This window comes from Malaya genurostris, chromosome 1 (assembly GCF_030247185.1).
Source record: "Malaya genurostris strain Urasoe2022 chromosome 1, Malgen_1.1, whole genome shotgun sequence".
NCBI classification, from domain to species: domain Eukaryota; kingdom Metazoa; phylum Arthropoda; class Insecta; order Diptera; family Culicidae; genus Malaya; species Malaya genurostris.
This window is the reverse complement of record NC_080570.1, coordinates 54,798,510-54,814,548: the sequence shown is the minus strand read 5'-3', so window position 1 is coordinate 54,814,548 and position 16,039 is coordinate 54,798,510. Positions and strand designations below refer to the sequence as shown.

Genomic DNA, 16,039 nt, shown 5'->3' with positions numbered 1-16,039 from the left:
TTGATTACAGAACAATCAGCAAAATTGTGTGTTGTCGAATCGTCTCGGCATTTTACTTTACCGAGCTCGAGAATTGGTTTTAAGGGCTGAGGCTAGTGTGTTTTAGAGCGTTTTAGAGGACTATTTTCACGCTTCAAATCTGATTTTCTCAGAAACGGTGACGAATATAAAAAATAAACCAACTGACAATCTCTTAGAAAATTAGTTTAGATTATTCTGTGAAAATTTCAGAATGATTCATTGACTTTGCCGGTCGGGAAAGTCTTTTTTTCTGAAGGAAGAATTTCATAGCTGAAAACGGCAACTTCCAACTTGTTTATTGAATATCTCGCCTTCAAAGGCATGTTTCAAAAATCTATCCTGACAATGTCTAGATAATTTAATTTAGATGCGATTAGTGCATAAAAACATATATGTTGTCGCGATAAAAATGAAGTGAATGACTACTAATAATATTTCCTTGAGAAAGGCCATCAAAAACTGCCGAAACGTAGGACAAATTTAAAAACAAACCGTCTGCCTCACTGAGAAGAATTTATGATTTTGTGTCTATTCTATCTATTTCTGATTTTCTCAGAAACAATGACGAATATCGGAAAACCCAACTGACAATCTCTTGGAAGATTAGTACTACTAAAATTAGTACTACTCGTAAAATTCCGTGTGTTATTCCGTGCCATTTAAATTGTGCACGGAGATGGAGAAAATTTTCTATTGACTGCACTTTCGAATAAATACTATGTGTACTATACTAATTAAAATCCTCATCGATTCTCGTTCTGGTGCTGGTCCAGATGCAAATCAACGTCATGGTATTACAAGCTTACGTGGCACTAGAACCAAAGCTCCGACAAACTTCACTGTTAAATCGTGTAATTTGCTACACCTAGTTGCAATTTTCAACCATCGTTGAAACTACTTCTACACATCGTTATAACTAATCTTCCATATTTTCAGACGCATCATCAACTGTGGACTGCTGGCAGTACCGGATATGCGAATGCTTTCTGATCGCATTATTCTCCACATGGTGTGAGTAAACGTAAGGTGTATTCATGAATGTTTTCCGGACGTTGTGGTGCTTTCGCTGTGGATTGGTTCACGCCCGCAAAAATAGGCTTGCATGTGCAACGAGTGCATCAAATCGTAATCCCATCGCTGCATTTTGTTGAAAGCGGTTCACGCTTGCACCGATAGAATCCTATTGTATCATCATCAGCATCATCATCATCATAATTCTCATCATCCTTCACGAACTCATCGACATACATCGTACCCATTTGGTTTCAGGAGCATCGAATGCATCGATATTGTTTTTTTTACCCAACTTGATCTTCAGTTCAGTGAATTTGCATTATTACCGGTTGCCAACGCGAATAATCCTAGATTGTTGCTTTTTTTTCTAGTGATCTAGACGGAAATCACATCCAGGAAATTCACGAGAGAGCCATACGAATCAAGACTGATGAATTGTAAGTATTGATAGTATCGGAATGGTCCGGGTCTGCCCTTGAGAGGTACAACCTATTTTCAGTTGGTGACAGAAATATGAACGAAAGATTGCAGTTAATTATTTAGATACATGCATGAAATTACAAGATTATTTAAGCTCTTTTAATACAAATGAAATACTGGATTTCCATTGCACCAAGAGCATTTTTCACTGAGAATAGTACTTCTTAGTGCTTCCGACTTTCAAGTCACCGTCATCATTTCCAAACTCAAGTCTCAGCAACCGTTGTTTTTAATAAAAAGAAAATTCGTTTGAAAAATAAACACTTTGGGCTGTATAAGTATAACGTAGCAAGTTTGAGTTCCGGTTGTCGAAAATATTATGTGTTTGGTTCTCTGGGTAGCCGCTACCGAGAATACGTTGCAGTTTTATCGCGTTTTGTAATAATATGTGCTTCCTACTAAAATACGAAATTTCTTCCGAAACTCGTTAAACTCCGGACAGCCGACTGTCGGGAGATTCGTTATCAATTCATAAATTTAATTCATTGCGTTCTGTTTTTCAATAGACAGCCGTAATTCTGTAAGGATATCACTCGATCACCGTCAATCGAACAACAACACCAACGAAGTAATTTATAACAAGATTGTAAATAAGAAAAATGTGAAATATCTCTAAGTAACGATATCGCCAGCATCCTGCTTCTCCGATTCGTATTGCTGTAAACAATTCGAGATGACACACTATTATTGAACATCTAAAATAAAATGGCATGGGTTTGCTGCAGACCCATTTTAGATTTGTATATATCGACTGTTTTGGAGTTTTATCGGAAAAATGCGGCTTTCTCAGTCAAATGGATATAGGCAAACGATTTGTTTATAAAATTGCCCGACGTTTCGGCCGTTTTTGATGGCCTTTTTCAAGGGAAATTTGATCTAATCGTTATTGTCAGTCTCGTTGATTTCCAACGGTGGGATGTCTGTTGTCTATTTACGGTAACATATATAAAATAAACTAAGTTCTTTGAAAAACTTTTCATCGGATAGCACTATTGCCACAGAGTTTGGGATTCACTGCATACACCAAACTCTGTGGCAATAGTGCTATCCGATGAAAAGTTTTTCAAAGAACTTCAGGAATCAGGAATCAGAACAAATTGGCTCAAATGGCACGTTCCCCTTGATATTTGGAGATTTGTGCCTTGCCATCAATATGTTTTAAGCATCATTTTCCCGATATATAAGAGGGAAGGATTGAAAGGAAATGGTAAGGGTTGGACTAGGAGGATGGGAAAAATTGACGACACAAAAACACATAAAAGCAGAAGTAAGTTCTGCACCCCTAAGGGATGCTGAACAATCTGCTGAGGATCACATTTAGTGGAAGCAGAAGGAAATTCTGAACCTCTACGAGGTCCCGAACAGTCTGCTGTTAATAAAACCTCCAACCCCCGAGAGGATTTAGAGATCTTACAAAAGCGACACCATTCTGCACTCCCGGAAGAATGCAGAACGACTCGCAGTATGTACGAGAAGAAGTAAATTCGGTACCCCCCAGAGGATGCCAAACAATCTGCCAAACCCTATTTAAGGTGAATACAGAAGGGATTCATTCACTCCAGGAAGAACGATGAACCCTTCTGACTATAGCTCCCTACCACATTGGGTGAGAAACGAGAGAATATCCTTCAATTTTAGCTCCGCATACACAGACTCAACCATGTATGGAGAACCAAAAACCCGGATACGTAGCTGCGTCAATGCGGGACAGTTACATATCAGATGATATGAAGTACCATAATCGCATTCACACAAATCACACGAATAATACTCAGCACGTTGAATAGTAGCCATGTGATAATTGAGTTTGCAATGTCCAGTCAGAGCTCTGACCAGAATACTTCAATGATACTTGGAGAAATGCAGTAGACACTTTGACATTTTCAGATTTAAATCTGGTAGAAATGCTTTTGTCTGAGCGCAAGTTTGCAAGCTGCGCCAGTAGCTGGCATGTTTGGATGCAGCCCAAGAACGTATCTTGTGCTTTATCCAACTAGTTGAAAGTGGTAAAGCTGGTTCAGGACCAACGAAATCATTCGTTGCACCAGCTCTAGCCAACTCATCAGCCCATTCATTTCCAGTAATACCAGAATGGCCGGGTACCCATAAGAAGTAAACAGCATTCGAAATGCTAAGGTCTTCAATTTGAGTTCGACATGCGATCACTAGATTCGACCGTGAGTCATTCGAACTGAGTGCTTTTAAGGCTGCCTGACTGTCGGAACAAAAATAAATACGTTTACCACAGATCCTCTGCTGAAGTGCCGATTGTACTCCACACAGAATTGCGTAGATTTCTGCTTGGAACACAGTACAGTATCTACCAAGTGAATGAGACTGCTCCAGCCTATTTCACGACAGTAGATACCAGCACCAGCACGACCATTCAACAGAGAACCGTCCGTAAAACAAACTATGTGTTCATCAAGTTGTCGTTCCAGACAACCAGACAATCATTCCTAACGAAGAGGATAGCTCACATTGAATGTTTTAAAAGGAAAACTGCATGTGAGAGTTAGGTCACTAGGAGCGAGTAAATACTCATCCCACGGAACCATTTGAGACCACAAGCGAGTGTGACTGGTAGCATATTCTAATGGGTTACTGTTCCAAAGCCCTGTAACCCTAAGACGGTATGCACAAGATGATGCTTCTTGTTTTAGGAACACATGTAGTGGTTTAATGCACAGTAGCGCCTCTAGAGCAGCAGTAGGAGTTGTCGTGAATGCTCCTGTCATCGCCATTAGGACCATCCTTTGGAGATGATTTAGCTTTGACTGAACTGTCGCGACTTCTCCTTTCTGCCACCATACAAGACATCCATATGCTAAAATTGGTCTAACGATAGTTGTGTAGATCCAATGAATATATCTGGGTTTGAGTCCCCATGATTTTCCAAAAGCTCGTCTGCATTGGCCGAAAGCCATGCAAGCTCTTTTAATCCTGAAATCAATGTGAGCAGACCAATTCAGTTTTGAGTCAAGAATAACCCCGACGTATTTAACTTGATCGACCACAGTGACCCCTGAACCAAAGAACTGCAACGGACGAGCTCCTGTAATTATCCTACGATGAGTGAAAAGCACCATTGATGTTTTGCCCGGATTTACAGATAATCCAAACCTGACAACACCATTGTTCAACAGATCGCAGGGCTTGCTGCATTAAATCAAAGAGAGTGTTAATGCTTATACCGGTCATCAATATATGATAATCGTCGGCAAAACCATAAGTCGGAAATCCATGGTTATTAAGTTTCCTTAACAAACTATCAGCGACTAGGTTCCATAAAAGTGGGGATAGTACACCACCTTGAGGACACCCACAGACACTCAGCTTTCTAATCTCTGGCCTGCCGAAGCGATGATCAAAGAAGTTGATTGCTAAGCATTGCGTGTATCCAGTAAGGGAAAAACCCAAGATATTCCGTTCACGACTGCAATGTTTAACCTCCTGCAGCCATTCAGCCATCGGCACGGAAATACACCTTGACTTAGGAGTTCCTATTTTTGTGGCCTTTTACGACATGGAATAGGAAACCAGTGGATCAATTCTTGGTAAAAAATAATTCCGCCGGATGCCACACGGCTTACCTGTTTGGTGGACTTATACCACCGGTACAGGTGGACCGTAGCGTTATTCTTAGCAGTTGGGAAACCGCTACCGACACTACACGGCTATCTAGGCTGCTCAGAGAGGGAAGTTAACATTGATGGTCAACTTCCATGGATGGCCGAGCAGCCGGTTGATTGCCACAGAGTTTGGGATTCACTGCATACACCAAACTCTGTGGCAATAGTGCTATCCGATGAAAAGTATTTCAAAGAACTTAGTTTATTTTATATATGTTACCGTAAATAGACAACAGACATCCCACCGTTGGAAATCAACGAGACTGACAATAACGATTAGACCAAATTTCCCTTGAAAAAGGCCATCAAAAACGGCCGAAACGTCGGGCAATTTTATAAACAAATCGTTTGCCTATATCCATTTGACTGAGAAAGCCCCATTTTAGATTTTCAGCTTGAATGATTGACTTGTAAATTTACACACATTCCATATAAATCTGATAACATAAATTTGATAACAACGACAATAATATTGCAGATTCCGTTGCTTAAACATTTTTTAGTTTCGCGAATTAGCAATATTCAATAAATAACACTTTTCACTAATGAACACATTCTTGCCATAGCCGAACTGTCATTCAAAATAACTGTTACGACCAATTACTTTACTATAAGTTGCTTGATACAAATTTGTACTGAGCTGAGCTAAGGTAGATCGCCCGTAGTTGCACTTCGTTATTGACCGAATGAGTGCAAATTTACAATGAACCAAGAAAATGAAGCTTGGGAAAACCAAATCATTTTCATTTTCACTGTACATACCCACTCACTCCTAACTTTTCGTTAAACGATCAATAACGACGCTTGCTACGACCAAAGGCTGTGCTACCGAGAGAAAGGAAGGAATGTTAGTCCGGTAAATTCTCAGTTTCCGCCGCTTGAGCATTTTTAGTTTCGCGGATCAATATTATTCTATAAATAGCACTCTCACTACTAAACACACACTTGCCACACCTGCACTATCACTCAAAACATCTATTTCGACCAAATGTTGAACTATACGTATCAAACAACACATTGAAATTATACCACAGACTAACAGACATGACAGTATGAGTAAATTCTTATAAAAATAATTTTTCGTGATGCACTAGTTCCACCTATATTGTACTGCGCGAACTATTTACTATCGGTACACCCCTTGTGTTACGTAAAAGTTATTTTAATAGTTGGTTTCCCCTCGTTTGTCAACACCGATCAGATGCTTGCAGGGATGCCTGATTTCATCAAAATTTTTGGAAATGAATCGTCACAATAAATTATTGGATTACGTTGATAATATATTTAACTTTTTCGCGATGTTGGGAGGCAGGCCCGTACCCAGGATTTCGGTTCGGGAGGGGCCCAAAGATTAAAAATAATGTTACTGAAGATTGCTTATATACCTAATTCTCGGTGTGCCTTTTACGGGTGTTTTTAACAGACACTTTAAACTTTTCCACTGGAACTGTTATTGTATTACATTTCTTTACGTTTAGTGTCTTGTTATATCTGCAACCATGTCTTAGACCTCAAAAAAATTATATATCTGTTTTTGATTTCGGGAGGGGCTCGGGCCCCTCGGGCCCCCCCTCTGGGTACGTGACTGTTGGGAGGTAACCATTTATTTGACTCAACGTTGTTCATCTATACTATTTTTTATTGTGTTGGTAGTTTTCACCCGAAATTAAGTGGCGGCAGACCAGAAGCAAGTGAATATTGTAACAAAACGGGTTCGATTTTGTATTGCGTTGGAAGATGAGAAGTAGGCATAATTCTGTATATAGTTTTGGCAATATGTATTAAATCTGTATCCTGCATGAAATTTGCATGGACGTATACAAATCAATACATTACAGGTAATTCTGCATGAATGGCAACTCTGTTGGTAAATGAAAAAAATAAACACAGTATAGATAACAGACAGGATGTTTTTGATAGGGTAACGTGGCGCCATCATGACACATGTGAGTACTGTCCCAAATAAAGGAATATTCGAAATGACCGTTAAAATGATTGAAGAATCTAATTTGAGTGTCCTGTCTGTTAGTCTGTTATTATACTTTTTTGAAAGCAGCACCAGGACACCGTATCGCACTCCCAGTGATGCCAACTCTCCTCTTTGAATAATGAACTTTGTACTGAACAAAAACTACTACACAGCAAAAAAAATGAAATTTATAGGTGACACAAATCCACATATGAAACAAATCATAAGAACGTAATTCGTAAAATAACTAATTTTTACAAGAATTATTTCAGTATGTGTCAAAGAGATATTTGTAAGCAGACGTGAAAAATTACATGTTTCAGACTTTAAAAATGTGTCTGAATGAAAAAAGCACTCCTGAAATGTTCACTACTCTGTTCCTAATTTCATCTCAATGGATTTTTATGCATCCTATCGTTGGTTCTTTGAATATTCATCCCTTTAATTAGTAATTGCGATAACAATCAAAACAAAATATTGCACTATTACACTCTCAGGATAAAAATGTCTGATTTCTTCTAAAAAGGATCTAATACTGTGAGACAAGATATAGTCCGTAATCGGATGTTTGACGAAGCTGCCGTTTGATGTCGGAACAGGAACGTTCTACGGCCTTCATGTCAACTTTGCGAATACATCTCTTGATTCTTTCAATCAACTGTTTTCAATTTGTGGCTCTCCAGTTATTTTTGTACACCAAGGAGCTCAAAACCTCGAAGAAATCTTCGATTGGGTGACACTGAGGCAGATTTGTCGGGTTGTGATTTTTGGGTACAAATGAGATCGAATGGGTATTCAGGAACGATAGTGTTTTTTGGCGCAATGCGATGACGCTTTATCCGGCTAAAACACGTATTGTCCATCAGCATGATGTTTTTGAAAAAAAAACGGGATCAAAACATTCTACAAACATTCGTTCTGGTACACATCTTGATTGATTGCCAAACCAGAGGGCTTGAACCATGGCTTAGAAATACCTTTCTCGGAAATGACAATGTAAAGCATCACTTTCGGTTCAAACTTATGTTTAAACTAATATTTTATGTTCGGATGTACAGTAGAACTATCCGTTGAATAGTATCGATCGTTTCCGGGAATCTGCGTCTTCGAAAGAGGAAAATAACTTTCGTCGTCCAAAAAAAAAACTTTTTCCGGAATAATTTTTAATCAACCAGCGGCATTGGGACTTCAGCGTTGAAATCTGTGCGTCAGTATATTATGGGGCTCGTGTCTTCTTGCGGCACTTTATTCCGACTCTTTTCAACGTTTGGCAGATGTACTGGTTAGAACAATTGAATTTTTTTGCGGCATCCCGTTGGCTCAGTGAATCCTTGTTGTTGAAGGCACGAGAAAGAGAACGAAGTCCTTTTGCGTCCATAATTTTGGCTGGTCGTCCACTACCTTGTTTGGGAGCAGTTGTTGGGGTTTTTAGGATATGATAAAGAGTCGAAGCCGCAACATTTTCGTTTTTAAAATGTTGTACCGTATACTATTTGCCGAGATTTCTGTGCAGTTCGTAGAACTGTACAACGCGCTCGCGAAATACTTCTTGTTTCGACGGCATTTTGAGTAAAACTGAGCAAGCATGAACAAAACAGAAAATACTAGCAGAAAGAGGAGAAAAAGGAGAGCTAACACATACACACTCTTATTTTTCTATGAGCTCGATTGTTGCTAAGCATACAGGCCTCGAAAAAATTCCAAAATTTTAGTTGCCACCCGTTAACACGCACTTTCTAGTAATATTCGAAGCCGAAACAGTTTTATTGATTTATAAATATCATTAATATAACTAAACTAATACCAATATGATGATGGTAATATAAACTAGGAAAAGCATTATGAGGAAACTTGGCAACCTTGCGATACAAGATGAGATGAAAACAAGACGCAGTCCAGTGAATTGGCACATTGTCACAAAGTTGATTTACCGGTAGCGATACCTGCCAATGAAAAATGGAACAAAGAAAAGGAGGATTCTTTCGGAAATTTTCATATCAGCAGTAGTGATTTGCATCATTTTTATCGTTTATTCAATAGTACAAATAGATATCAGCAATAAAAGTACACTCGGAGTAGAAGAAAATCGATTTCAAAGTGATTACTACTACTTCTTTTAGTATAAACTACGATTAAACATGGAAAATCTTCAGAAATGTGTGAAATTGGGTAAGGTAAGGTTTTTTTCGGATCAATATTTTTTTAATCAGAAATCAGTGTAATGTTGATTTCTCGAGTACTAGAATGTATGACGATCGAGTACTATTTATTTTGGATACTTTATTTGTTATTTCTAGGCATTTGAAAAATGGTATCAAACCAAGTTTAATGCTCCATTCTGAATAAACGCTAGATTTCGCTTAATGAATTAATATCAACATTACCACATCAGAGTACAAAACTTTTTCTTCAATTTCTACTATGATTTTTCAATCGAATTTGCCCGTTTTTATAAGAAATCATTGAAAAGGTGGAGTATTTAAAAATTTTCTTACCGATTTGACAGCTCTTGCTGAAAGTATCATCTCTAAGCAAGCAGCGCCTCTACATTTCAGTTTTGCGACAATGTGCCAATTACGTGCAAATTTTCATTTCATATTTTTAAAGATTTTTATTGCTTAGCGAGTAATTTTGGAAGTTTTTAATCGTTGATTAATCAAGTGAAAAGTGAACTTTACTAATTATGAAGACATCCAACATTGATTAGTGGTGTAATTATGTGAAATGGTCATCATGTTTTGAGACGAATTGATTGGTAAATATTCAGAAGCATGACGAACTGTAAAGCTTGAGACGAAAATGTTTTCTTAATTTGAAAGTAATTTGGGTTGTTACCTCCTTTACACTATTATCGAAAATTAGGCTTGCAGCGTTTTATTCATGCGACCCGCTACATCCAAAATTAGAATTAGGAACATTATCCTGGGTCAAGACAAGTCGAATGACCTCGACGAAATTCAACTTTCATAATCAACATGTCAATAGTTTGTATCTCGCTTGGCAATGTAGTGAAACTTTCTGGTATCCTAATTTCCATCATCAGAATTTTAGATAACAACGCACTCTCCCAAATACATGGTGATGCATTTACCGGCTCGGAGTTAGCCAAACTGTAAGTATTAGAGACTTTCGAAACACACTGTTCATACATAATACATATTTTCTATCTTGTTAATCATACCACTGACAAGCAGCAGTCTGAAGCTCAACTTCAAGCTGAAACACATCCATCAACGGGCTTTCGTTGGAATCCAGAATATAAGAGAGCTGTAGGTATTACTTATTGAAAAACTTTTCCTAATCATCATTCAAACCTACAACACTATGCTTCGAGAGTAGCCGATTAAGGGTAGCGTATATCTAAGCATATTACTTATTGTTGTTTGCCTTTCCCGTCAGTGACCTGTCCAGCACCGCAATCGAAGATATGCCCTCGGATGGGCTGAATGATTTGGAAATATTGCGCATACAGAACACACACTCACTGAAGACGATACCGTCGGTGTACAACTTCAAGGTAAGAGAGCAACCTGTTCCATCCCCGCGTCAATTAAAACTTTACGACGTTGATCCGATTACTGTTTGCACTTTCCTTCCCTTTTCTCTTTCTGCCCGCAGAATTTACAGACCGCTTATCTGACACATTCGTTCCACTGCTGTGCATTCAAGTTCCCGGCCCGGCACGACCCGAGCGGACACCAGCAGGACCTGCGGCGATTTCATCAGGACCAGAAAAATTGCATCGCCAAGGGGTACGCTACCCCCAATGTGCGCCTGGCGAACCTGGAAACGGTGGACAGTGTAAGTGGGGCCAATGTTTGCTATTTGCTTGTTCGTGATTCGAACCAATTGGATTGAAACGACGGCAATCATCTTGGTGCTTTGAGGGAATCCAGTTTCTATTGTGTGGTTCAATTTTTACTAGTTCGCTAGCTGTGCCAGTAGTGCCAGCTGGGCGTTTGGTGGGGTTGGGGACGATTGATTACAGACTCGGATTTCTAAGGCACAGTGAATGAAAGCAGTGACAGCATGTTTTGGATTGTATGGGGAAAAATTACAAATTACAGCTAACATGATGCTGTTATTGTCAATTACACAAATCGATTAATAATCATATATGTTTGAAAAGTCGCATTTTATTTAAGGTCATAATCCGTCTTCAGCATTTTGCACGCTGTTAAGCTAGTAAGATCAAATAATTTCCTAGAAACAAAACATATAAAGCTTAATTTAAGCCTTAATACTCGTATATTTTTTTGACGGCATTTTTCGTAAAAACAAAAAAAATCTCATAATCTCAAAAAAAAAAATTTATTTCCATTTATAAGGCATTTTTAGTTCAATAAAACAAAAAATGCACGAATTATTCATCAAACATGTTTTGCACTAAACTCTTTTTTTTTAATACACATTTTTCTTTCTTTCAAGCGCGCTCTGTTGTTTTGGTGGATTTACATTCTAAGTGGAGAAAAACTTTGCATATTTCTTTGGGAATATTCGAATAATTCTAAAAAAAACGATTTGCGGAATTTATCCGATGTCAACAACTGTTAAGTATTTTTGGTCAAATTTCTAGACCAGGATTCCGGAACAAGAACTGAATTCAAAAAATAAATTCGAAATCTGAGACAGGCTCAGAATTCAATTCAGAAATTTAGTTTTGTTTTAAGGTTCCGAATCAAAATTCGGAACTTGAAGCTAAACTATAAATTAAATTATAAATTCAACGTGCTGAGTATTATTCGTGTGATGTGTGTGAATGCGATTATGTTATGGTACTTCATATCATCTGATATGTAACGGTCCCGCATTGACGCAGCTTCGTATCCGGATTTTTGGTTCTCCATACATGGTTGAGTCTGTGTATGCGAAGTTAAAATTGAAATATATTCTCTCGTTTCTCACCTAATGTGGTAAGGAGCTATAGTCAGAAGGGTTCATCGTTCTTCCTGGAGTGAATGAACCCTTTCTGTATTCACCTTAAATAGGGTTTAGCAGATTGTTTGGCATCCTTTAGGCGGTACCGGATTTACTTCTGCTCGTACATACTGCGAATCGTTCTGCATTCTTCCGGGGGTGCAGAATGGTGTCGCTTTTGTAAGATCTCTAAGTCCTCTCGGGGTTGGAGGTTTTATTAACAGCAGACTGTTCGGGACCTCGTAGAGGTTCAGAATTTACTTCTGCTTCCACTAAATGTGATCCCCAGCAGATTGTTCAGCATCCCTTAGGGGTGCTTATGTGTTTTTTCCCATCCTCCTAGTCCAACCCTTACCATTTCCTTTCAATCCTTCCCTCTTATGTATCGGGAAAATTATGCTAAAAACAAATTTATGGCAAGGCACAAATCTCCAAATATCAAGGTGAACGTCCCATTTGAGCCAATTTGTTCTGATTCCTGACTCCTGATTCCGATCTAATATTTCGTCCCAGAATCCAGATCTAAAATTTATATTATGAATTATGTTCCAAAAATCAGATGTTGAAATAGTAAATTAGAATCCTTCATTGGAATTCGAAAAAAAATAAGATAAATAAAATAAGAAACTAAATTCAGTTCCAAAAGACAGATATAGAGTTTATGTTTTACATTATGGACCACGAAAACGATGATGTTAGCAAATTATCACATAGAACAATATAAGAATCGAGTATTAAATGCGGAAGTAATTACTATCATAGTAATTTTTCTTTAAACAAATCTACGTAATGGGTACAACTTTTGCATTCATTCAACTTGAGCATAAAAAATAAACCTTTAATTTTTTCAATACTTAACTATATTTAGATATTGATGCTAAATGAGGTTATGTCATCAATTTTCGTAATTGAAATTAAAGGTTCAAATAAATCGAATGGTGGAATAAACGACCAGATCAATTATTTCAGGGCGGTGTCAACAAGTAAAGTCAATATTATCAATCTGTAGGTCATTCTGAAAGCCAAAAACTTAGATTTATTCTCAAGCGGAATATTGTAAATATCGGTTGAAATACTAATTGATAGAAATCAATGTTTTTTTCCCTAATTACATCAGAATATTCTTCGACTCGAATTTCAACTACAAATAAATAAAAATTCACTGGAGAATAAACATTCCTATGTATTTTGACAGCTTCATTCGAAAACATAATCGTTTGTACAACAGAACCATCTACATGTCGAACTGTCGTTAGAAGGCCAATACGAAATTAAACAAAGCAAGCTGCGAACGGAGCAAAGCCGCACGTACCGACGCGTACCAGTTTTGCATCGTCAATTCGGCATTTTGAGTGACGATTTGAATGTTTTGACACTCATCGCCCTATAATTTCGGAACCGAAAGTCGGATCAGGATGAAATCGCACAGTATATTTAAAGACAATGAGAGCTTTAATTCGAATCATGGTTCGTGAAAATCGGTTTAGCCGTTGCTGAGAAATCGAAGTGAGTCCCGTTTTTGGAGCTTTTCTTCCTATTTTCGGTGCTCCTGGAAGCGGAAACCGGGAATTAGTAGTCCCAAAATATGTTCACCAACTAACAAGATCTGCCAACTAGAAGAATTTAGCAGCAAATTTAATAAAAACGTGCTCCTTGTTTCGCCATCGCTTGTGAAAAAACACTAACGAAATAGAAAATTTTCACTAATCGCACTGTAATACCGGAACCAGAAGTCGGATCTGGATCAACTTTACGAGGACTTTATAAGACCTTTTATTTGTTTCTTAGTTTGTGAAAATCGGTGCAGAAATTCTCGAGAAAAATGAGTGCGCTTTTTTAAATACATTTGCACATATTTCCTTGTACTTCCGGAACCGGAAGTCGGATCCAAATGAAATTCAGGACAATTGTATGGGGTCGTAAGGCCTTTCATTTGAATTTTAAAGTTTGTAAAAATCGGTCTAGCCATCTTTGAGAAACATGTGTGACTGTAACTCCGGATCCGGAAGTTGGATCGGGATAGAATTTATTAGCTGTCTATGGGACAATAAGACCTTTAACTTTAATCTCATTTTGAGAAAATCGGTTCAACCATCCCTGAGAAAATGGAGTAACATTATTTGTCACATACACACAAACATACATACACAGACATGCACACACAGACATTTTCTGATCTCAACGAACTGAGTCGAAAGGTATATGACACTCGACACTCCGGGCCTCGGTTGTAAAGTTGGTTTTCACAGCGATTGCATAGTCTTTCTATGCGCGAAAGGCAAAACATGATAAAAGGAGAAAAAATACAAATCGATTTGTTGTTTTCGAGTATTTTTATTTTATTGAATACGAAAACAACTGACATGTTCCTTAACACTTCCGAATATCAATTAGTTGATCAATTATATGAAATTGTATGTAGAATTTGAAACGATGCACCTAAACTAAAGTACAGATTAGTTACATTTAACATTCTGAAATACAAATATTATGAAATAACCAGTATAGTTCTTTATAATAAAATAATGGTGGCTCTGAAAAGAATCTTTTATAAAAGCGTTTGTGATGGAGAGTGATGAGTTGAATTCGAATTCCGATGGATGCCGCTGACTTCCGTCATCTAATTCCAGGTTGAACTGTTGTCCGTGAGTGCGATACTGATATGGTTGGTGTAAATGTAGCGTTTACAACCGATTATAATCTTCCTACGAAGAAAACATTAATTCGCTGGGTTGATCAATGATACAATAGGCCTAATTTATTGAACGAAACTATCAATATGCTATCGGGATTCGTTTCTAGCTTTCAGAAGGGTCAAATTGCGTAATTCTCTACGACATTAAACTCTGGAACTTTTTTCGCAACAACAAAAAAGGCTTCACTTGATCTCAATTACTGTGAATTTCACACAGCGAAAAGTGCACAAATCTAACAAAGCTGTTCTAGATTTGCACTAAACTGGGGATATTTCCCTTCGATTTGCGAACAACAAATCCTAATAGTTCTTGAGAAAACTTTTAGAGCCATTAGAACGGCTGATTTTGTGTAATGCTCTCCACCGTTGCTTTTTCACCAAAAAAGACTGGCAGCTGTGACGTAATCGCTCTTGTCGGAAGCGAAACTACTTTGCAAACGACACAAAATACATCTGCTCGCAGTGGCGACAGAATCCAAACTGATCCAATTTTTGTTAAGAGGTTTCTTTTTACGTGATTTCGTTTGTAGCTTTTTCACTAATGGGCGGTCTTAACGGCTATAAAAAGCCGCATACAGAATAAAATGTCGATTATTTCATTTCGGATTTGCATAATTTATTGAAAGAAACTATCAATATGCTGTAGCGATTCGTTTCTAGCATTCAGAAGGACCAAATTGAGGAACTCACTACGAGATTCAACACTTTTCGGAACATTTTTCTCGAACGATTTGTTGTACAGCAGCAGATAATTTGTTCTCTTCCTCAGAACGCGTTCTGATTGGCTGGTGTAGACATGGGTCAAATGAGACAGGTTTTTCAATAGTGTACTATTGAAATACTTCAATGCTTTTGCTATACACGTTGAAATTGAAAAATTTCCATTCTATAGGTAATTAGATTATATAAATCCTCTCACAGATCACTGAGCTATGAGCTTTAAAAATACGAGAAAGGCAAACGCCCCTTATGGATTAGCCTCTTTGATACTCGTTTATACCAAACATTTCAGAAAAGTTTAATTTTGAATTATTTGAGGTTATGTCACACAGCTAAAAATTTTATCATAAAATTGTGATCATATTTCCGATTACGTGTAGCAAAAGTTATTTTGATTCGTTGATTGAGTATTTGGATCGAAAATCCGGTACAATTCTGCAAAATACCGTCCGGATACGAGCGTTATTTATGCGAGAAGCCGCCTAGAAATTGCTGAAAAAGCTTATTTCCTTGTAAGTCAGCCTTTTTTTGCCAAATTTCAAAGAATTTTTCCGCTTTTGCATTGATGCTCTAGATGACGGTTTGAAATAT

At 37.8% G+C, this 16,039-nt stretch overlaps 1 protein-coding gene across 3 annotated transcripts in view; it reads left to right on the top strand.

The window, feature by feature from the left end:
• LOC131439850 (thyrotropin receptor) overlaps positions 1–16,039 on the top strand; it is a 107,883-nt gene that overhangs the window by 82,086 nt on the left and 9,758 nt on the right. For all 3 annotated transcript variants that reach the window (XM_058611010.1, XM_058611009.1, XM_058611011.1), the window contains exons 4-9: positions 958–1,032; positions 1,407–1,472; positions 10,160–10,228; positions 10,311–10,385; positions 10,516–10,633; positions 10,735–10,917. In XM_058611010.1, the coding sequence (XP_058466993.1) occupies positions 958–1,032; positions 1,407–1,472; positions 10,160–10,228; positions 10,311–10,385; positions 10,516–10,633; positions 10,735–10,917 (586 nt within the window). The remainder of the gene's footprint in view (positions 1–957; positions 1,033–1,406; positions 1,473–10,159; positions 10,229–10,310; positions 10,386–10,515; positions 10,634–10,734; positions 10,918–16,039) is intronic.